We start from the raw sequence: 15,164 nt of genomic DNA, 5'->3' as shown, positions 1-15,164 counted from the left end.
TTAACAGGTGGTGGGTCTTTAGCCCCATAAAGTAACATGGTTTCCTGTGTAAATTATAAAACAGCAAAAACAAACAAAAAAGAAGTGCCATTTATCTGCATGCTTATGCAATTATTTTGCCCGAATTAATAAGAGGATTGCTCAATTACGGTATATTTATCTAGTTAATACTTCTAGTAGTATTTTTTTTGCACTTATCTTAACAATGAATTAGCACATACCTAGATTTAGAAATCTGTGTGGGGTATAAAAACTGTATTTTTCATAATGAAGACTATTCATAATTAAAGCTATTTGGACAGAAAACATCAATCATTTTGATACTGGCAAAAATGTCAAGCTTTTGGTGTCTTTGTCTGTCGCAATGAGATAATCAACTTGGTCAAATGCCCTAACTTCACTGGAATCCCCACGCAGAATTACTACCTATTGGTCTGTCATAAAATATTGACTTTGTATAACTTATTAACTTTGAATAGTTGTTTATCATTATCAAGATCAAAGAACCTTCCACTTCCTCGTTGTCAGCACTCGTAAAAAAAAGACACCGAATACCAGGCGCTTCTTTTCCTTGTTAAGACGGCGTCAGGTGTACTGGCAATGCAGATACCTACACGAACATGCATAAATACTAAAGTTTGCTGAAGATTTATAATTATGTACTAGTAATTTTAAATCATTTCAGAGACTAGTTAATTACAATATGAATTCTGAATCCTCTTTAATAATATTAATCCTCTGTAATACTTTTGTGATCTGAAGCATAAGCCATTGTTTCCAAAGAGAGAAACATTCAGCCAGGGAGACTGCTGCCCAGTAACATGTTAACCGTCCACTATCCAGTCTTGTCCAAATGCATTTACTAAAAAGAACTGCTTAAATTAATGTTCCTCAACCTTTTTTAACTTATGACCCAGTGCAGTAATATCACTTACAAACACAAGCCCTTTCATTCACTTATAGGAAAGAGCCCACCCAAATCATCTATTTTGTATGAACTACAATATTTGCTTGTTTCAAAAAGTTAATCCCCATATAAATTGCCATAAATCTGTTTCAAAATTATACACAGGGATATAATTCCTAATGGATGCAGTAACACCATACATTAACTTAAACATACTCTAACACCATAGAGTAACATACATGCTAACAAGATGAACTCACATACACACTAGCACCATATACTAATGCTGTACAGTAACACACATGCGTGTACTCACTCCAACTTCATACAGACACATAGACATGAATACATACTCTCTAATTCCATTCAAATGCATACACACATACACACACAGTCTCCTTCTCTCCCCTTTACAGCTCTCACAGCTCTACATCTTCCCCTTTACTCCTTTCACATCTCTCCACCTCTGGAACTACCATCTCTCACAGCTCTGCAATTACTCTCCACCACTACGCTTTCCACCACCCAGACTCCATCTAAAAATGTCCCTCTGCCTCTCTCACATTCAATCCCCTCTCACACCCTCTTACCTCACATGGAGCCCTTTCTTCTTGACAGACAGTGCGACCTGCCCCGCTTGTACAATGTGTGTCTTGGTTACTGGGGCACCTGGCAGCAGAACAGGTGGGATCCGGGGCAACTGCCCTACTTTTCACCATACAAAGGATGGCTCTGTATACACCTATGCCATGGGTACACTGGTTACATTCCCCTTTCTGACTACCAATATTTTCAACTGACTCATAAAAAACCTAGAATTTGATGGCAGATAAGATTTTGTCCTTCTAGCCTGCCCATGTTTCCTGCTTCAAAGAGTTGAACCTGAATCAGTCCTGAATCTTGTCTTAGATTCCGAATAGCCTTATGCCTTTTCCATCCATGTTCAGATTTTGTTACTGTGTTAACCACTGTCACTTCTTCTGGGATACTATTTCAACAAACAGATATTCAAGACACCTGTAGAGGAGATCTCAGAGGTCTTGAAAAGTAAATTGGATAGATGAACTTCTAATCTTTTTCTTATGGAGCTACCTATCTTGCATGATCACTATGATCTTTGCAAACCTGCTGATTTAAGATTGTAAGCTTTCTAGTCAATTCTAGTCTTGTCATATACCATGAACATATATTTGTAAGAAACGTTGCATAAATTGTTGGCGCTATATAAATAAAAGATAATTTAGTGAAGACAGGCTATTAATTATTCATTCATTTCTTTCTAGTTCCCACTGATTTCAATAAACGGATTTACCAAGGAGTCCGAGTAAAACACACAGTAAAAGATCTTCTTGCTGAAAAAAGATCTAGACAGACAACGGGTTCAAGGTTAAATGTAAGTGATGTTTTTTGGAGTCTTTTCATTGGAATACATAGTCCTTTATAGCAGAACAAATATTTTTTAAATACTAAACTTATTTTACACCATCTGGTGGTACAAAAAATGAACAAAATAAAAAGAAAATATGAAAACTACTGGTATATTATGTTGAGAATGAGGGATGAAGAATTATGTGATTTCAGAGGTAAGATTACCAGAGATAATTATATCCCTGGTGACTTTTAAGACAAAAATGTAATACATTTTGTACTATAACAAGGTAATGTCTCCCTCTTTCCTTTCATCATGTCTGATGGTACGGGGGTTAATATACATAACAGACAGGTGCAACTGGCCAAAAACAATTCAGACAAATTGTTGTCCCAATCTTTTTCGGGAACAAATTTTCTTCCTTGTCCATTTATTTCGGCCAAAAATTGTGTGTGGGGGGGGGCATTTTTGATTTGGGAACAAAATTCATTGCCTGGTGCCCACTCTAACTGACTTTTCAGACTCTCACTTTCTTACGCTCTGTAAATGTTTCCATAGTCTACTGACCACTTCCACAGACCCCTTTTGCTTCCACATCCTCTTCATCTTTTATCTTTTCTTCTCTATTCTATCTTCAATCCTTAATCTGCTATTTTTCTTCATCCGCATCCCCTGCAGGCAACGTCTGGCAAGCGTCACTTTCCTTGGCAAGCATAGGTTCTACTACCCCCTCATTTTGTTCCCAGTAACATTGGGTTTAAAACATATATAAGGTAGCCTAAGGGATGCATGGAGCCCACCCTTGCCACCTCCTTTGCTCCTTATCCATGTAGGCACACCTATAGGGATAGGATGCAAATTAATTAAATCTTTTACATAGAAACTATACTTTAGTTGAATGTATGAGAATGCAATTGGAGTTGGCAGTACTAAGGAAGCAAAATAGACTGTAGTCTGTTTAAGTATGTTACTGAGTGTGTGTAGAAGGTTACAGGGGGGCCTGGGTATTTTTTGTTACACCACTGGTAGAAAGTGCTACTGGGAGTCTTTTGGAGATCATCTTCTTGTGATTTTAGTGTCCTTCCCACAGTCAGAATACTGTTTGAGGCTGGTGTTGGTTTGGGGCACACTGGTGCTCAGACATGCTGCTAGTGATGAGTGTGACTCTGATAAGTAATAGTTAAATCCTATCTCATATGGTCTGTTTTATGTTGCATTCATGGGAAGAATGGAAGGATCATGCACACACATATATGTCACATATTTAATGGGGATCATTTTGTCAGTGTTCCATGTTTTGAGATAAGTGCTACCTTCTGCTGATTTTCACATATGGGATTACGTTTTTGTCCAGGTCCACTCTGGACCAAACAAGTACCTATGAATATTCAATTTATTTTGTTTGCCATTCCAACCTGATTCATATTTGAGGTTGCCGTGGTGATCAGTATAGGAATGCAAATCTTCAACAATATTTTATGAGCTGGTACAACATTGACATTATTTACATCATTTGGTCCTTATCTGACAACTTGTTGTCAAATAGTGTTTGTGTTTAACCCCTTCAATCCCCTAAAGACGTACCGGGACGTCCAAAAAACGCCCACAAAGAAACCCCTATGGACATCCCTGCCGCTGCACAGGAGACCAGGTTGTCGTTTGACAGCCTGGACTCCCCCCTGGCAGCAGAAGCCGGCATCGCCGGCTTTCTGCTGCCCGATCTCCCGTAACAGCTTCCGGCATGAAAGCCGGTAAGCTGTTACGGTTGAAAGTGCCCGATCGCGTGATCGCGCAGTTGCAAACGCGCGATCGGGCATTCCCTTCGTCATCGGAGGACAGGATATCCCCTGTGAGGACCTGCATAGAGATCACAGTGTGATCGGTGCAGGGGGATCACGGGGAGGGGAGTGAGAAACCATCTTTCTCACTCCCCCTCCCGTCCTGAAAGAGAAAAGCAGAAAAAAAAAATAATATTAAATAAATCATTAAAATAATAATATATATAATACAAAAAAAAATTATAATGTGAGCTGTGATGTCATTGTGACATCACTGGCATGTTCAGGAGGTCCCTAGGAGGACCTCTAACCATTTCTGTGTAAAAATAATATATAAAAAATAAAAAATTAAAATAAAAAAAAATTCTATAAAAAAAGATAAAAAAATTATTAAAAAACCTTACTTCCCATTGCCCTAGCATAACATCTAGCCAGTAAAACCCTTCTTCCCGCGTTCACAACCCCCAAACCCGTTAAGCCATAGGCATAAAAATTATACAAAATTGTACACCTTATATTATGCTCCCTGGTGCTGGGAAAGTCTGGAAAATCTATATAAATTAGGTATTTCTGAAATCAGGACACCTGAATTAATAAACTTGGAGGGGATTTTCTATCACTTTACCTAATTTTGTGAGGATTCAGAGGGAAAATGTAAAAAAAAATTAGTTTAATTTTCTAATCTTCGCTAGTTTTTACTAAATTTCTCATTCTAAATTTTCAGCTAATCATCCAACTATGGTATCAAACGAAAGCTCTATCTCTCCTTGAAAAAACAATATATAGTTTATATGGGTACACTATTCACAGGAAAAGAGAATCATCGCTAAACTGACATACCCCAAAAATGGCAAAATTGCTCTGGGCTTTGAGGTACCAAAAAACCCCTGGGATTGAAGGGGTTAATTTTAGTGATCGCATGGGCAGTTTTATGTGTTCGGTTGTATTTGTAACAACAGAATGGGCTCCAATATCAAGCAGAAATGTTTTTTCCCTGGAATGGGGTGGTATCTGACAATCACCCCTAATATACACATTACCTCCTAATAGGAGATGGGAAAATAGAAATTTTTTTTTTTTATTTAACAAGTGATTTCAAGTTCTGTATTGTTAGATCATATAACAGATTACCGTGTACTATAAAGCTCTGCAACTTATGTTTTCCCTCAAATAAGTTATATTATAGTGAGATATATAAGGGTCTCACCAATTTGAGGTGTGCTCACAGTCTGAAGTCAAAATTCTTTAGAGATTATTGAGATTTATTACATTTGGTTCAACGGCTAGACTGTACCATCATTGCCCCAACACAAAAGGTCTGTGCCTTCTTTGCCTCTCGCCCCCCCTTCCAACATACAACATATGTAAACACACTTACACAAATTACATACTTACTCATACTAACACACACTCCATCTCACCCAGTTTAGACATCCATGCTGACACACACACAAAAGTACACATCCATGTTCACACACAAGTACACATCCATGCTCAAACACACACAAGTACACATCCATACCTACATATATACAAACATATATAAATAAATCTCACCTCCCGCCCCTGCTTACCTTTCAATGCTACCTCAGCTTTCTCTCTGGCTGCTTGTGCACTGTGTGGACAGCCTCGGTTTTACCGTGGGGTACCCTGATATGTTCCTGTCTCCCCTTGCCAGTTCAAAATAGTTTAGAAAAGACCTTTCTGACCTGGATCGGTGCGGTCCTGGTCGGAAGGGCCCTTTCTAAACTACTTTGAATCGGTATAAGGAGATAGGAACAAGGGGTCACAAGGGTCCTACCTGGTCCCCTAGAGGCATGGGCTCCATCGCAGCAGTGACCACTGCAACCCTTGTAGTTATGCCAGTGTACTTAAAGAAACAACAGGGCTTCATTAGTATTGTTAGGAAATGGAGTCCATTGGAGATAAATCCTCCAAGATGTACTCTGGGAGATGTTAAGACTTTGACAGTATACGTGTTCGCCCAACATTTTGTGATTTAACTTGTACAGTTGGTGTTAATATTAATTAGTATTACTATTTATGTCATAGTCGGCTTAATCTTAATCATGAAGGTGATGAATCTCTTTCAGAGATAATCCTTTGGTCTTCTAACCATTATCTCTACGCATCATACCTGGGAACTTCCCAGAGAAGGCTACTTGGATCTTTCCTTCTTTTTTGGGAAGCAGCTTCATAAGGGGGTGAGGCTAGACATCTGTGGAACTACCATACAATGGATAATAATTGGCGTCTGGTTTCCACTGGTGGCTGGTAGAAGCTGTTTCTGCAGTGTCGTAGTTAATAGGAGAGGGCAGGTTGTTAATGCTGTAAACAAGTGTTCAAAATATATCATAGATGACTAAATAAACTCTTCCGTATACAAATTCAATACTTCCATTAAAGAAGAAAGCTGAACACTCGCATTTCAGCTACTATGCTGTCCACACACAGAACCTTCTTTGAACAGGACGTATACAACAAACAATGGTTTCAATCCTTATAATATTATGTCTATCCAATATCCTATACACTGCCCCTTCATCAGACCTTAATTTATATTCTCCCATGCAGAAAAACACATAATTCCCAAGCACTGGGGGTTAGGTTTTCAAAATATTCTCATACGGAGATAGATAAATTACTACTAGTTCTTTCTTTGTGGTTTATTCATAGGTGAACAAAAAGCAGTGGCGTCGCTACAGGGGGGCAAGGGGGGGCAAAAACTTTTTTTCTTTTCTTTTTTTTTTAATGCGGAGGAGAGAGAGGGGTGCCTAGCAACCACTCACCCCCCCCCATTCTCCTCCACGAGGCCTCTACCTCCGTCGCGGTGCCGGCATTTCATGCTGAGCGCCGAAATATGATGTCATATTTCGGCGCTCAGCAGTGAAGCGGCGGCCACTGCAGCAGAGAAGGAAGACTGAAGCCTCGTGCTCCCGTCGCTGGACCTAAAGGTGAGAGAACTACAAAGGGGGAGGGTAGATAGTGAGTAGGGAGGGGGGTTAGAAAGTGATAAGGGAGGGGGAGGGAGAGGGGGTAGAAAGTAATAAGGCAGGGGTGTCCAACATGCGGGCCAAATGCGGCCCGCGAGACCTCGAGGTGCGGCCCACGTAAGATCGGCAGCCAGGGCAACCGATCTTACGCGGGCCGCACCTCGAGCATGTACTGGCTGACTTGGCATGATAGGAGTGTGATTGCTAACAGCAATCACAGTCCCATCATGCCTAGGTTCCAGCACTTACACATCCAACCAGTAAATGCTGGAACCTAGTCATGATGGGACTGTGATTGCTGTTAGCAATCACACTCCTATCATGTAAAGTCAGCCAGTACATGCTGAAACCTAGCTAGCTGCCCCCCTTGTGTATTGATTCTGCCAGCAGTATGGGGTCTGCACATCACTTACAGCCACCCTGTACCAGCATATACTGGCTGACTTGGCATGATAGGAGTGTGATTGCTAACAGCAATCCTACAAATACAGGATTTGTTTGTCTGATTCTGTTTATTTGATATATACCTTCAGTGCTGAGATCACAAGTGAATTTCAGTTGATCTATACATGCAAAGCTTGGTTTGTGTGTTAATGTGTTGATCTATACCTGCTATCGGCAACTGGGGCTAATAATATACCGGTATATGGGCAGCAGGCACATCAATACACAAGGGGCAAAAACACTAAGGGGGGTATAAACGACAATGCAGTGTGAAAAATCCATCCTGATGTAGACGTCTGTGACGTAGATTGTATCCTGCTGTGTGTTTTTGGTTATCAGTGTAGCAGAGCCTGTCCTTGGGTGTGTGTGTGTATAGGTGTTGGTGTGGCAGAGCCTGTCCTGGTGTGTGTGCGTGTGTGTGGGTGTGTGTGTGTTTGGATGTGGGTGTGACAGAGCCTGTCCTGATGTGTGTGGGTGTCTGTGTGGCAGAGCCTGTCCTGGTGTGTGTGTGTGTTTGGTTGTCGGTGTGGCAGAGCCTGTCCTGGTGTGTGTGTCTGGGTGTCGGTGTGACAGAGCCTGTGTTGGTGTGTGTGTTTGGTCATCTGTTTCCTGGCACTTAACTTACAGTAGGAATTATTTAATTTATCCAGAGATAAAATGCCCTCCTGAAGTTGAAGTGACTTCAGGGGACAAAACGTTCAAGGCCCTGAAATCATTTAGTGGAAAAGTTATTTATTGTGTTATAATATTTATTTCAAGGATTAGTCGCACTCAATTGTGGCTTCAGGCTTCCCATGTTGAATGACCGAGTATTATTTTAGCCCAATAACAAAAGTATAATTCCATAGCACATTACTTTTGGAAATTATGAATGCCCCCCCAGTTTGACTGTGGTATCTTGTGTGCCCGCCCTATATATTGTTTCTAGAGTCGCCACTGACAAGAAGATCTGACCCATCTTATTCTAAGAGTATATTAGTGCATTGAAAAGACTATACCTTTAAATCTAATATTATTGAGGGTAATTTAGAACTGCATTTTGAAAATGCTGCCTACAATTACAGTGCGGCACCTTTTGAAAATCCAATAGAGCAATAATACATCTACCCAGCATTTTAATATGTTGACACACATGGCAATACAACATTTTTTTCCCATACTTTTTAGAGTAGCTTGAGGCTAGACTTTTATTCGTGTAAAGGAAATGTACAAATGACACGGATATCTAAGAAAAGGTTTTTACAAGCTCTTTTTCCACAACTAAGAGGTGACTGCAGGCACGCCTAAACACATACCACCGGTTTACCTTTTGCTATATTTTTGGAGTCTGCATTGATGCAGACACCAGCTTTATGTAAATGAGTCTTTTAGTAAAAACCCACCTCCCCGATTTTATTGTCTCTATAATCCGCTCCTTATTAAATCACTGTATATACTTCGTGCCATAAAAAAATAGTAAAAAAAAGAAAAGAGAAACTCACAAAGACATTTCAAAAGCACGTTTGAGTAAAGAGGTGATTGATAGGTCAAAAAACGAAGACTAGCTGAAGCTTTTTTTTGTATAGATAGCGTGTGGAACTTGTATACTAGCAGAAACCGGGACAGGTGGAGAACACATAATAAAGCACTTGAAGCAAAGATAAAACAAAAGTCATAGCACTCCAAATCTTTTGACACCATTACACCCCAGAGAGGCAATGTTTTAGTGGAATTTTTAAAGCGATGTCCCCTCCAGACAAGCCTAACCAGCAAGGTCTTATTTTATTATTTCATAACGTGTTTTAAACGCATGAAAACAACATAAAAACCTTAGTCTGCTGCACTGGTTAGATATATATATTATGGATGCAAATCAGGAAGTAAAAATATGATTTACGTGGTATTTATAGGTATATTTGTTAAAAAAGCACCTTCTTTCAGAAGAATATAGTATTTTACATGTTTATGCCTAATATTAACATGCACATACTGCCGTCTGGACAATAAGTAAAATTTGTCTTAAAAGTATAAAGCTTTAACAATTCCATACAAGAAGCTTGTTTGGTCATTCTTATACAAACGGTTACTATATACTTGATGAATGCCTACATCTTTCATCAGTGCTTGAATCGGTTTGCCAGATAGTCAACATGTTGTTTTTAATGATTCTATTTCTATGCAGTTTTGCTATTCTGGACAGCTGTCTTTGGTATTAGCTAAAGGAAGCCTCTGATGAGCAAATTTCATTCAAATTTTAACCTCCAAATTTGTCTGTCACATGCAGCAGGAACCTTCTGTTTGCCAAATGCAAAATACTCTTGCTCGTCATTATCTGCGTCTCAAGAAATCACATTTTTATTTTTTTTTTTAAATGATCATCAATGCCATTTTATACTAATTGTATTTGATTGTCAATGGAAAGCAAAAGCTTACATGGATCAGAACAATTCTGTTGGGTAGACCAACCACATTTTAATTGTATTTATGTAAAATATATGTATGCCAAAGTTGAGTTCAAATTAGTGGTGATCTGTAGGATTTATTATTTCTAAAGGTTTAAACAATCACATACAAACAGGCTATTAAGTTTTGTAGGCATTTTCAGGACAGGTACAATTTACGTTACATCTATATGTATACATTCTGATGGCCTATGGTTTGTCATAGCTATTCACAGAATAGATCTAGTGATTAATTATAGATTTTGTATAATTTGTGATTTTATTTAATCTGTCAGTGTTCGTTGGTGACTTTTGTTTCCATGCATTCCAGAAATCCAACGAGACCCCATGAGCTGGCACAGTGAAACGTTGTATTTATTTATTTCTTTAACAAATAATGCAGCGCTTGTTCATTTTCACTTTTTAAAATAAGTCAAATCCATGCTAAACCAGCTCTTCTTCTATATTTACGTAGTCAAGTTCTTATACTCGCGTGCCCATTGTAGGCACTTTCGGTAGTGGGCAGGGGTGAGCATGGGCTCACTGGTCACATTGTATGGCTAGTTAACTTCACTGAATGTAATTTAGTCTCAGTTGGCGGTCCAGCGTTTGCTTTCAACTGCTTATAGTTTTTTACTTGCTATCATGATATTCAGTGTTCCACTCTAGATGTCTAGATGTGGTAGAGTGGTTTGTGCTTGTTATCCAAGGGAGGGCTGGCCCCTCTGAGGCTAAGCCAAGTGGCCCCATCTGCCCCCCCCCACCCTGTAACATACACACTGGCACTCATATTTACACACAAACACTCTCCCACTTACACAAACTTACATGCTTGTTCTAACAACACAGATATATGCACACTCACTCCAACACTCGTACGCTAACGCATACTGACTCGTACACTAACCAACACTAACACACACTCATGCTAACATACTCCCTCTCACACAATCAAATACACCCTCATGATAACACACACTCCCTTTAACACATGTACACACTCATGCTAACACACATGTACACACTCATGCTAACACACATAGACACCCATTCACACAACACACACTGTCTATAAAACACATGCAATCATACTAACAAAGGTAGTTAAACATACACACTCCTGCTAATACATATGCACACACATACACACTCTAATATATTCATACATACATACTTACTCACACATACACTTCCTCCCTAACTCCTTTATCCACTCACTCTCCTACTCTCTTGCTCCTTCTCCCCTCACTCATTTACCCCCTTACCCTCTTACCTTGCCTGGGGCCTTCTTTTTAGCTGCTTGCATATACTATACCGTGCAAGTTGCCTCGCTTTTACCACAGAGTCAGTTGCTACCTGATTAAGTGTCCTGGGAGTTAAATCACCCGCTAGTGAGTAACAATTTAGCATTTGTTTTTTTTTTCTTCAAGAGTCTACTTTCTAGATTAATCAAGCCCATTATTTTTAAGTGAATGCACATTTCCATTTTGGCACAACTCTCAAATTGGCTGTTATTAATGTCTAAAATCATTCAGCAAATAGATAACAAATATTATAAGAAATGGCCTGGATGAGAACATGCATATGCTATCGAAGAATGTAAACTGTAACTTTTATATTATATTATTCATTTAGATTCTAGTGATTTACCTTTCCAAAACTACCTGATATGCAACATACTTTAAAGCTATGTTCTGTAAAAATTGGATTAATCCTGCAAACATTTTGAAACGTGTCTTTCATTTACAGAGCAGTACCAACGTCTCCCAGACTCCATTTGTCCAAATGTCAAGTAAGTATTTCATAGTAGATAAAATAAATTTGGCAAAGAAGAACATTTATGTTATATTTATTTGATTTTATTTTTATGGATACAATCTCTACTACCGTATAAACAATAATTACAAATATTTCCTCTCTCTATCTACCTCCATGTATCAACGTGTGTATATATATATATATATATATATATATATATATCGTATATTTAAAATTGAAGTTATATTTTTTTTTCTTTAAATGCCCTCCATATTCGTGTCTCATATTGTTGGGAGTCTTTAGTCAAACCTTTCCTCTTCTGTGAACAAGAGGTTCGGGAACACAGAAACATAGAATTTGACCGCAGAACCATTCGGCCCACCTGGTCTGCCTATTTTCCATTAGATTTCCATTACATTATTACATTCAGCTTTAAATCTTTTTCTGTGTTGGCCCAAAAAAGCTATTGAATAAACACTTATCTTGGGCTAATAAAGCGATACCTATTGTTTGCATTAGGATTTCTTAGTCCAAAATAAATTTGGTATGTTGTTTTTTCTCTCAACTTTTAAGTAGGTCTAGTTAAATACTTATGGAAATAGATGACAGCATTCCTTGGTCTTGGTACCCTCTCAGGGGTACTGCTTGAGTCTTAACCATGCATTAGATCAGAATGTATTAATAAAGCCATTATTACTTCAATTAGGTTCACCAGTGCTTTCTGGATATTATGGCGTAAGGAGGTCATTTTTGCCTGAATCTGAAATCCACACTACAAAGCATTACTCAAACGATCTATATTCTTCATCTTTGGGGGTAAAGCCATGTGATCCTGCATCCATCCAAAGTTACCCTCCTCTGCTAGATCCATATTTCATAGATGACTATCGAGGCACTTCCATAACATCCGCCAATGGGTCACATTTTAGTGCATCATCACTACCACCTCTACTACCTAATTTCTCCGGGGATCCATCACATTATTTATTGGTAAGTGTTCGTTTCATTACAATATCTATATCTACAGCCAAAAGTAAAAAATGCTGTTGCCTTCTCTTATTTGGAAGTTCTTTCATTTTTTTATGTCACTAGGAAAACATCCCTATTGTTATAGCATGATTAATAGATTCATTGGTATCATATTGTTGCTATAGAAAAATAAATACTTCCATAATAATAATACAAGTAATATATTTGTATAGCCATGAATTTGATGTATTCCTGATAGCTTTAGAGCAGTTCTGTTCTTGAAGCTGGCTCTAGAATTCTAGAAGGCAACATGAATAGGGTTCCTATGCATTCATGTGAATTTTCAGGATGAGACATATATTTGAGTCTGTAAAGGTAAAAATTAACGAAGGACAGAATGGAAAGGAGGTGACTGGTAAAGGTAAAATACTTAAAGGGAATTATAGGAAAAGGTTTTTTCCCCCAGAAAAAAAACTCATCAAGATCGTCTGTTACACTCTTTTTTTCACTTTTCTACTGATTCCCTACCTTCTCCGCTGACCACTTTCATGTCCCTGTCTACTTTTCCACAGCTCAGCTTTTTCCCTTGCCTCTTCTTGTTCTTCTTTCTTTGTCCACTTCTCCCCAGTATCAGCTCCATTAGCTAGGTACTTACAAAAAAGGGCAGTGTTTTTGTGAGTGTTAGTGAGAGTGTCAGAGCAACAAAAGCAAAAACAGTGATTTTGAATTTTTAGAGCAAACACAAATCAGAAAAGTACTGATAAACAATTATATTTACAATAAAATCATTGCAACAGAAAGTCTATGTGCACTACAAACATACTGTAAGTAGTAAGTGCTACAAGGCTTTTGAATGGACTGAGAAAGTAATGCTTTAAAAAATAAAAAAAACATGATAGCAGGTAATTCTGTAAAGTTAACATATAACAACATTTACAATTTTGAACATTCTGGATTCTCAGGTAGTTTAATAATTTTTCTTTTAAAGGTTTACTTTATCTTTATCTCTGTGTATAACGTTTGATAAATCAACAGTTGATTTCATTCTGCCTGGTATATTTCTACATAAAAAAAATACGGTAATAAGTAGATTTTAGGATGGTGTCATGTTAACAGTTTTGTTGCTTAGACAAAGAACTGAATATACTCGTGATTTTTAATAATCAAGAACATTAGAAGAAAATAACGGACTGATATCAAATCCAAGATAATATTATTTATTGAATATGCTCTGTTATTTTAGTTTCTTGGCTTTTCCATAGCTGCTGAACTAACACAAGTATCTATCAAACTATCTCTAAAAGATCTTGTGTGTTGTGATGTCACAAGTGACTGTGTGATGTAAATATCACAGCACCTGTGATCCTTATGAAATGCCATCATGTCCATGTTTCCTTTATTGAACTGTTTCCCTCATAAAGATAATGTAATAAAAACAAAGCAAAAAGAAGACTGGAATTTTATTTCAGGCATTGCCGGGTATAATTATCTTTGCTGCCCCTTCAACTCCTTACGCTTAAATTAAAAAAGACTTTTTAGGCAGGGTCCATTTTCTTGGTGAACCATTAAAAAACGAAGAATGGATTTGGATGGTACAATCAATGTTATACTTAATTTTACAAAAGGACCACAACTTTAAAAATGTGTTCCAGTTCTAGACTGTATTTTTTATTTTTATATTCAATTCTGCTAGAAACGGGACAGGAGAAAAATGGTTCCGTATGGAGACGTTTGCAGTAGTTCTTCTCATAATGTAGTATTCATTATACTATGAAGGATCCCTTTCAGACCTTTAGCTAGACAAGCTGGTGAATATTTGTTTATTGATAAATCAATTTAATTTTACAGAGAGACTCATGGGAACAAACTGTGCCTGACACTATCAACCAGCTGGATGTTTTATGCTCGGACACCTCACAAACAGTATCTTCATCCACAAGCTGTCTGTCTCCAGAATCAGGGAGTTCTCACTACAGAAGCTCTAGTAGAGGATCTGCATCTCAAGCATCTCAAGCCTACTCTTTACATGCTCTCGATGATGTACATTACTCTGCTAGTTTTCCAGCAACTTCATCATATGCTTTCTCACCCTTTATGGCTGTTACCAATGAACTCAATCCAAAGATGGCTCACCATCTCTCCCCAGATGAATCCTCAGAGACAAATTCTTTGCAAGACAATGCAACTTGGCCTAAGGATGATTCAAATACAGTATGGGGGCCATATGAATTAAGGAGAAACTACTGAAAATGTATTATGTGTTAACTAATAAAAGGGTGATTTAGTGATAATAGCTCCTCAAAGACTGTATATTTTAGGTTTCAATCCTTTAATGGCATCAGAGGAACATTTTTTAAATGTAGGCCCATACTTAAGTTACCTATGTTGTTTGATATTTGCAATAATCACCCAGCTACCAGCAAGTCAAAATTTAAGCAACTGCATATTAATTAATTGGGATGCATTTATTTGCCTACATCTATGTTAATGTTAAATAATTAAATATACATTTGAAGATGATTCTAC

General features: G+C 38.0%; 1 protein-coding gene across 1 annotated transcript; it reads left to right on the top strand.

Moving 5' to 3' along the window:
* The first annotated feature begins 2,195 nt into the window (after nucleotides 1-2,195).
* Nucleotides 2,196-14,885, top strand: LOC149298017 (POU domain class 2-associating factor 2-like). Its single transcript, XM_089487880.1, has 4 exons — nucleotides 2,196-2,300; nucleotides 11,661-11,703; nucleotides 12,376-12,659; nucleotides 14,487-14,885. The coding sequence occupies exons 2-4, from the start codon at nucleotides 11,697-11,699 to the stop codon at nucleotides 14,883-14,885; spliced, it is 690 nt and encodes a 229-aa protein (XP_089344006.1). The 5' UTR covers nucleotides 2,196-2,300; nucleotides 11,661-11,696.
* Nucleotides 14,886-15,164: the final 279 nt, after the last annotated feature.

This window comes from Sceloporus occidentalis, unplaced genomic scaffold, assembly GCF_023333645.1.
Source record: "Sceloporus occidentalis isolate IW3139 unplaced genomic scaffold, rSceOcc1.0.p SCAF_35, whole genome shotgun sequence".
NCBI classification, from domain to species: Eukaryota; Metazoa; Chordata; class Lepidosauria; order Squamata; family Phrynosomatidae; genus Sceloporus; species Sceloporus occidentalis.
The sequence above is the reverse complement of the archived record's forward strand: the minus strand, read 5'-3'. Positions and strand labels throughout refer to the sequence as shown.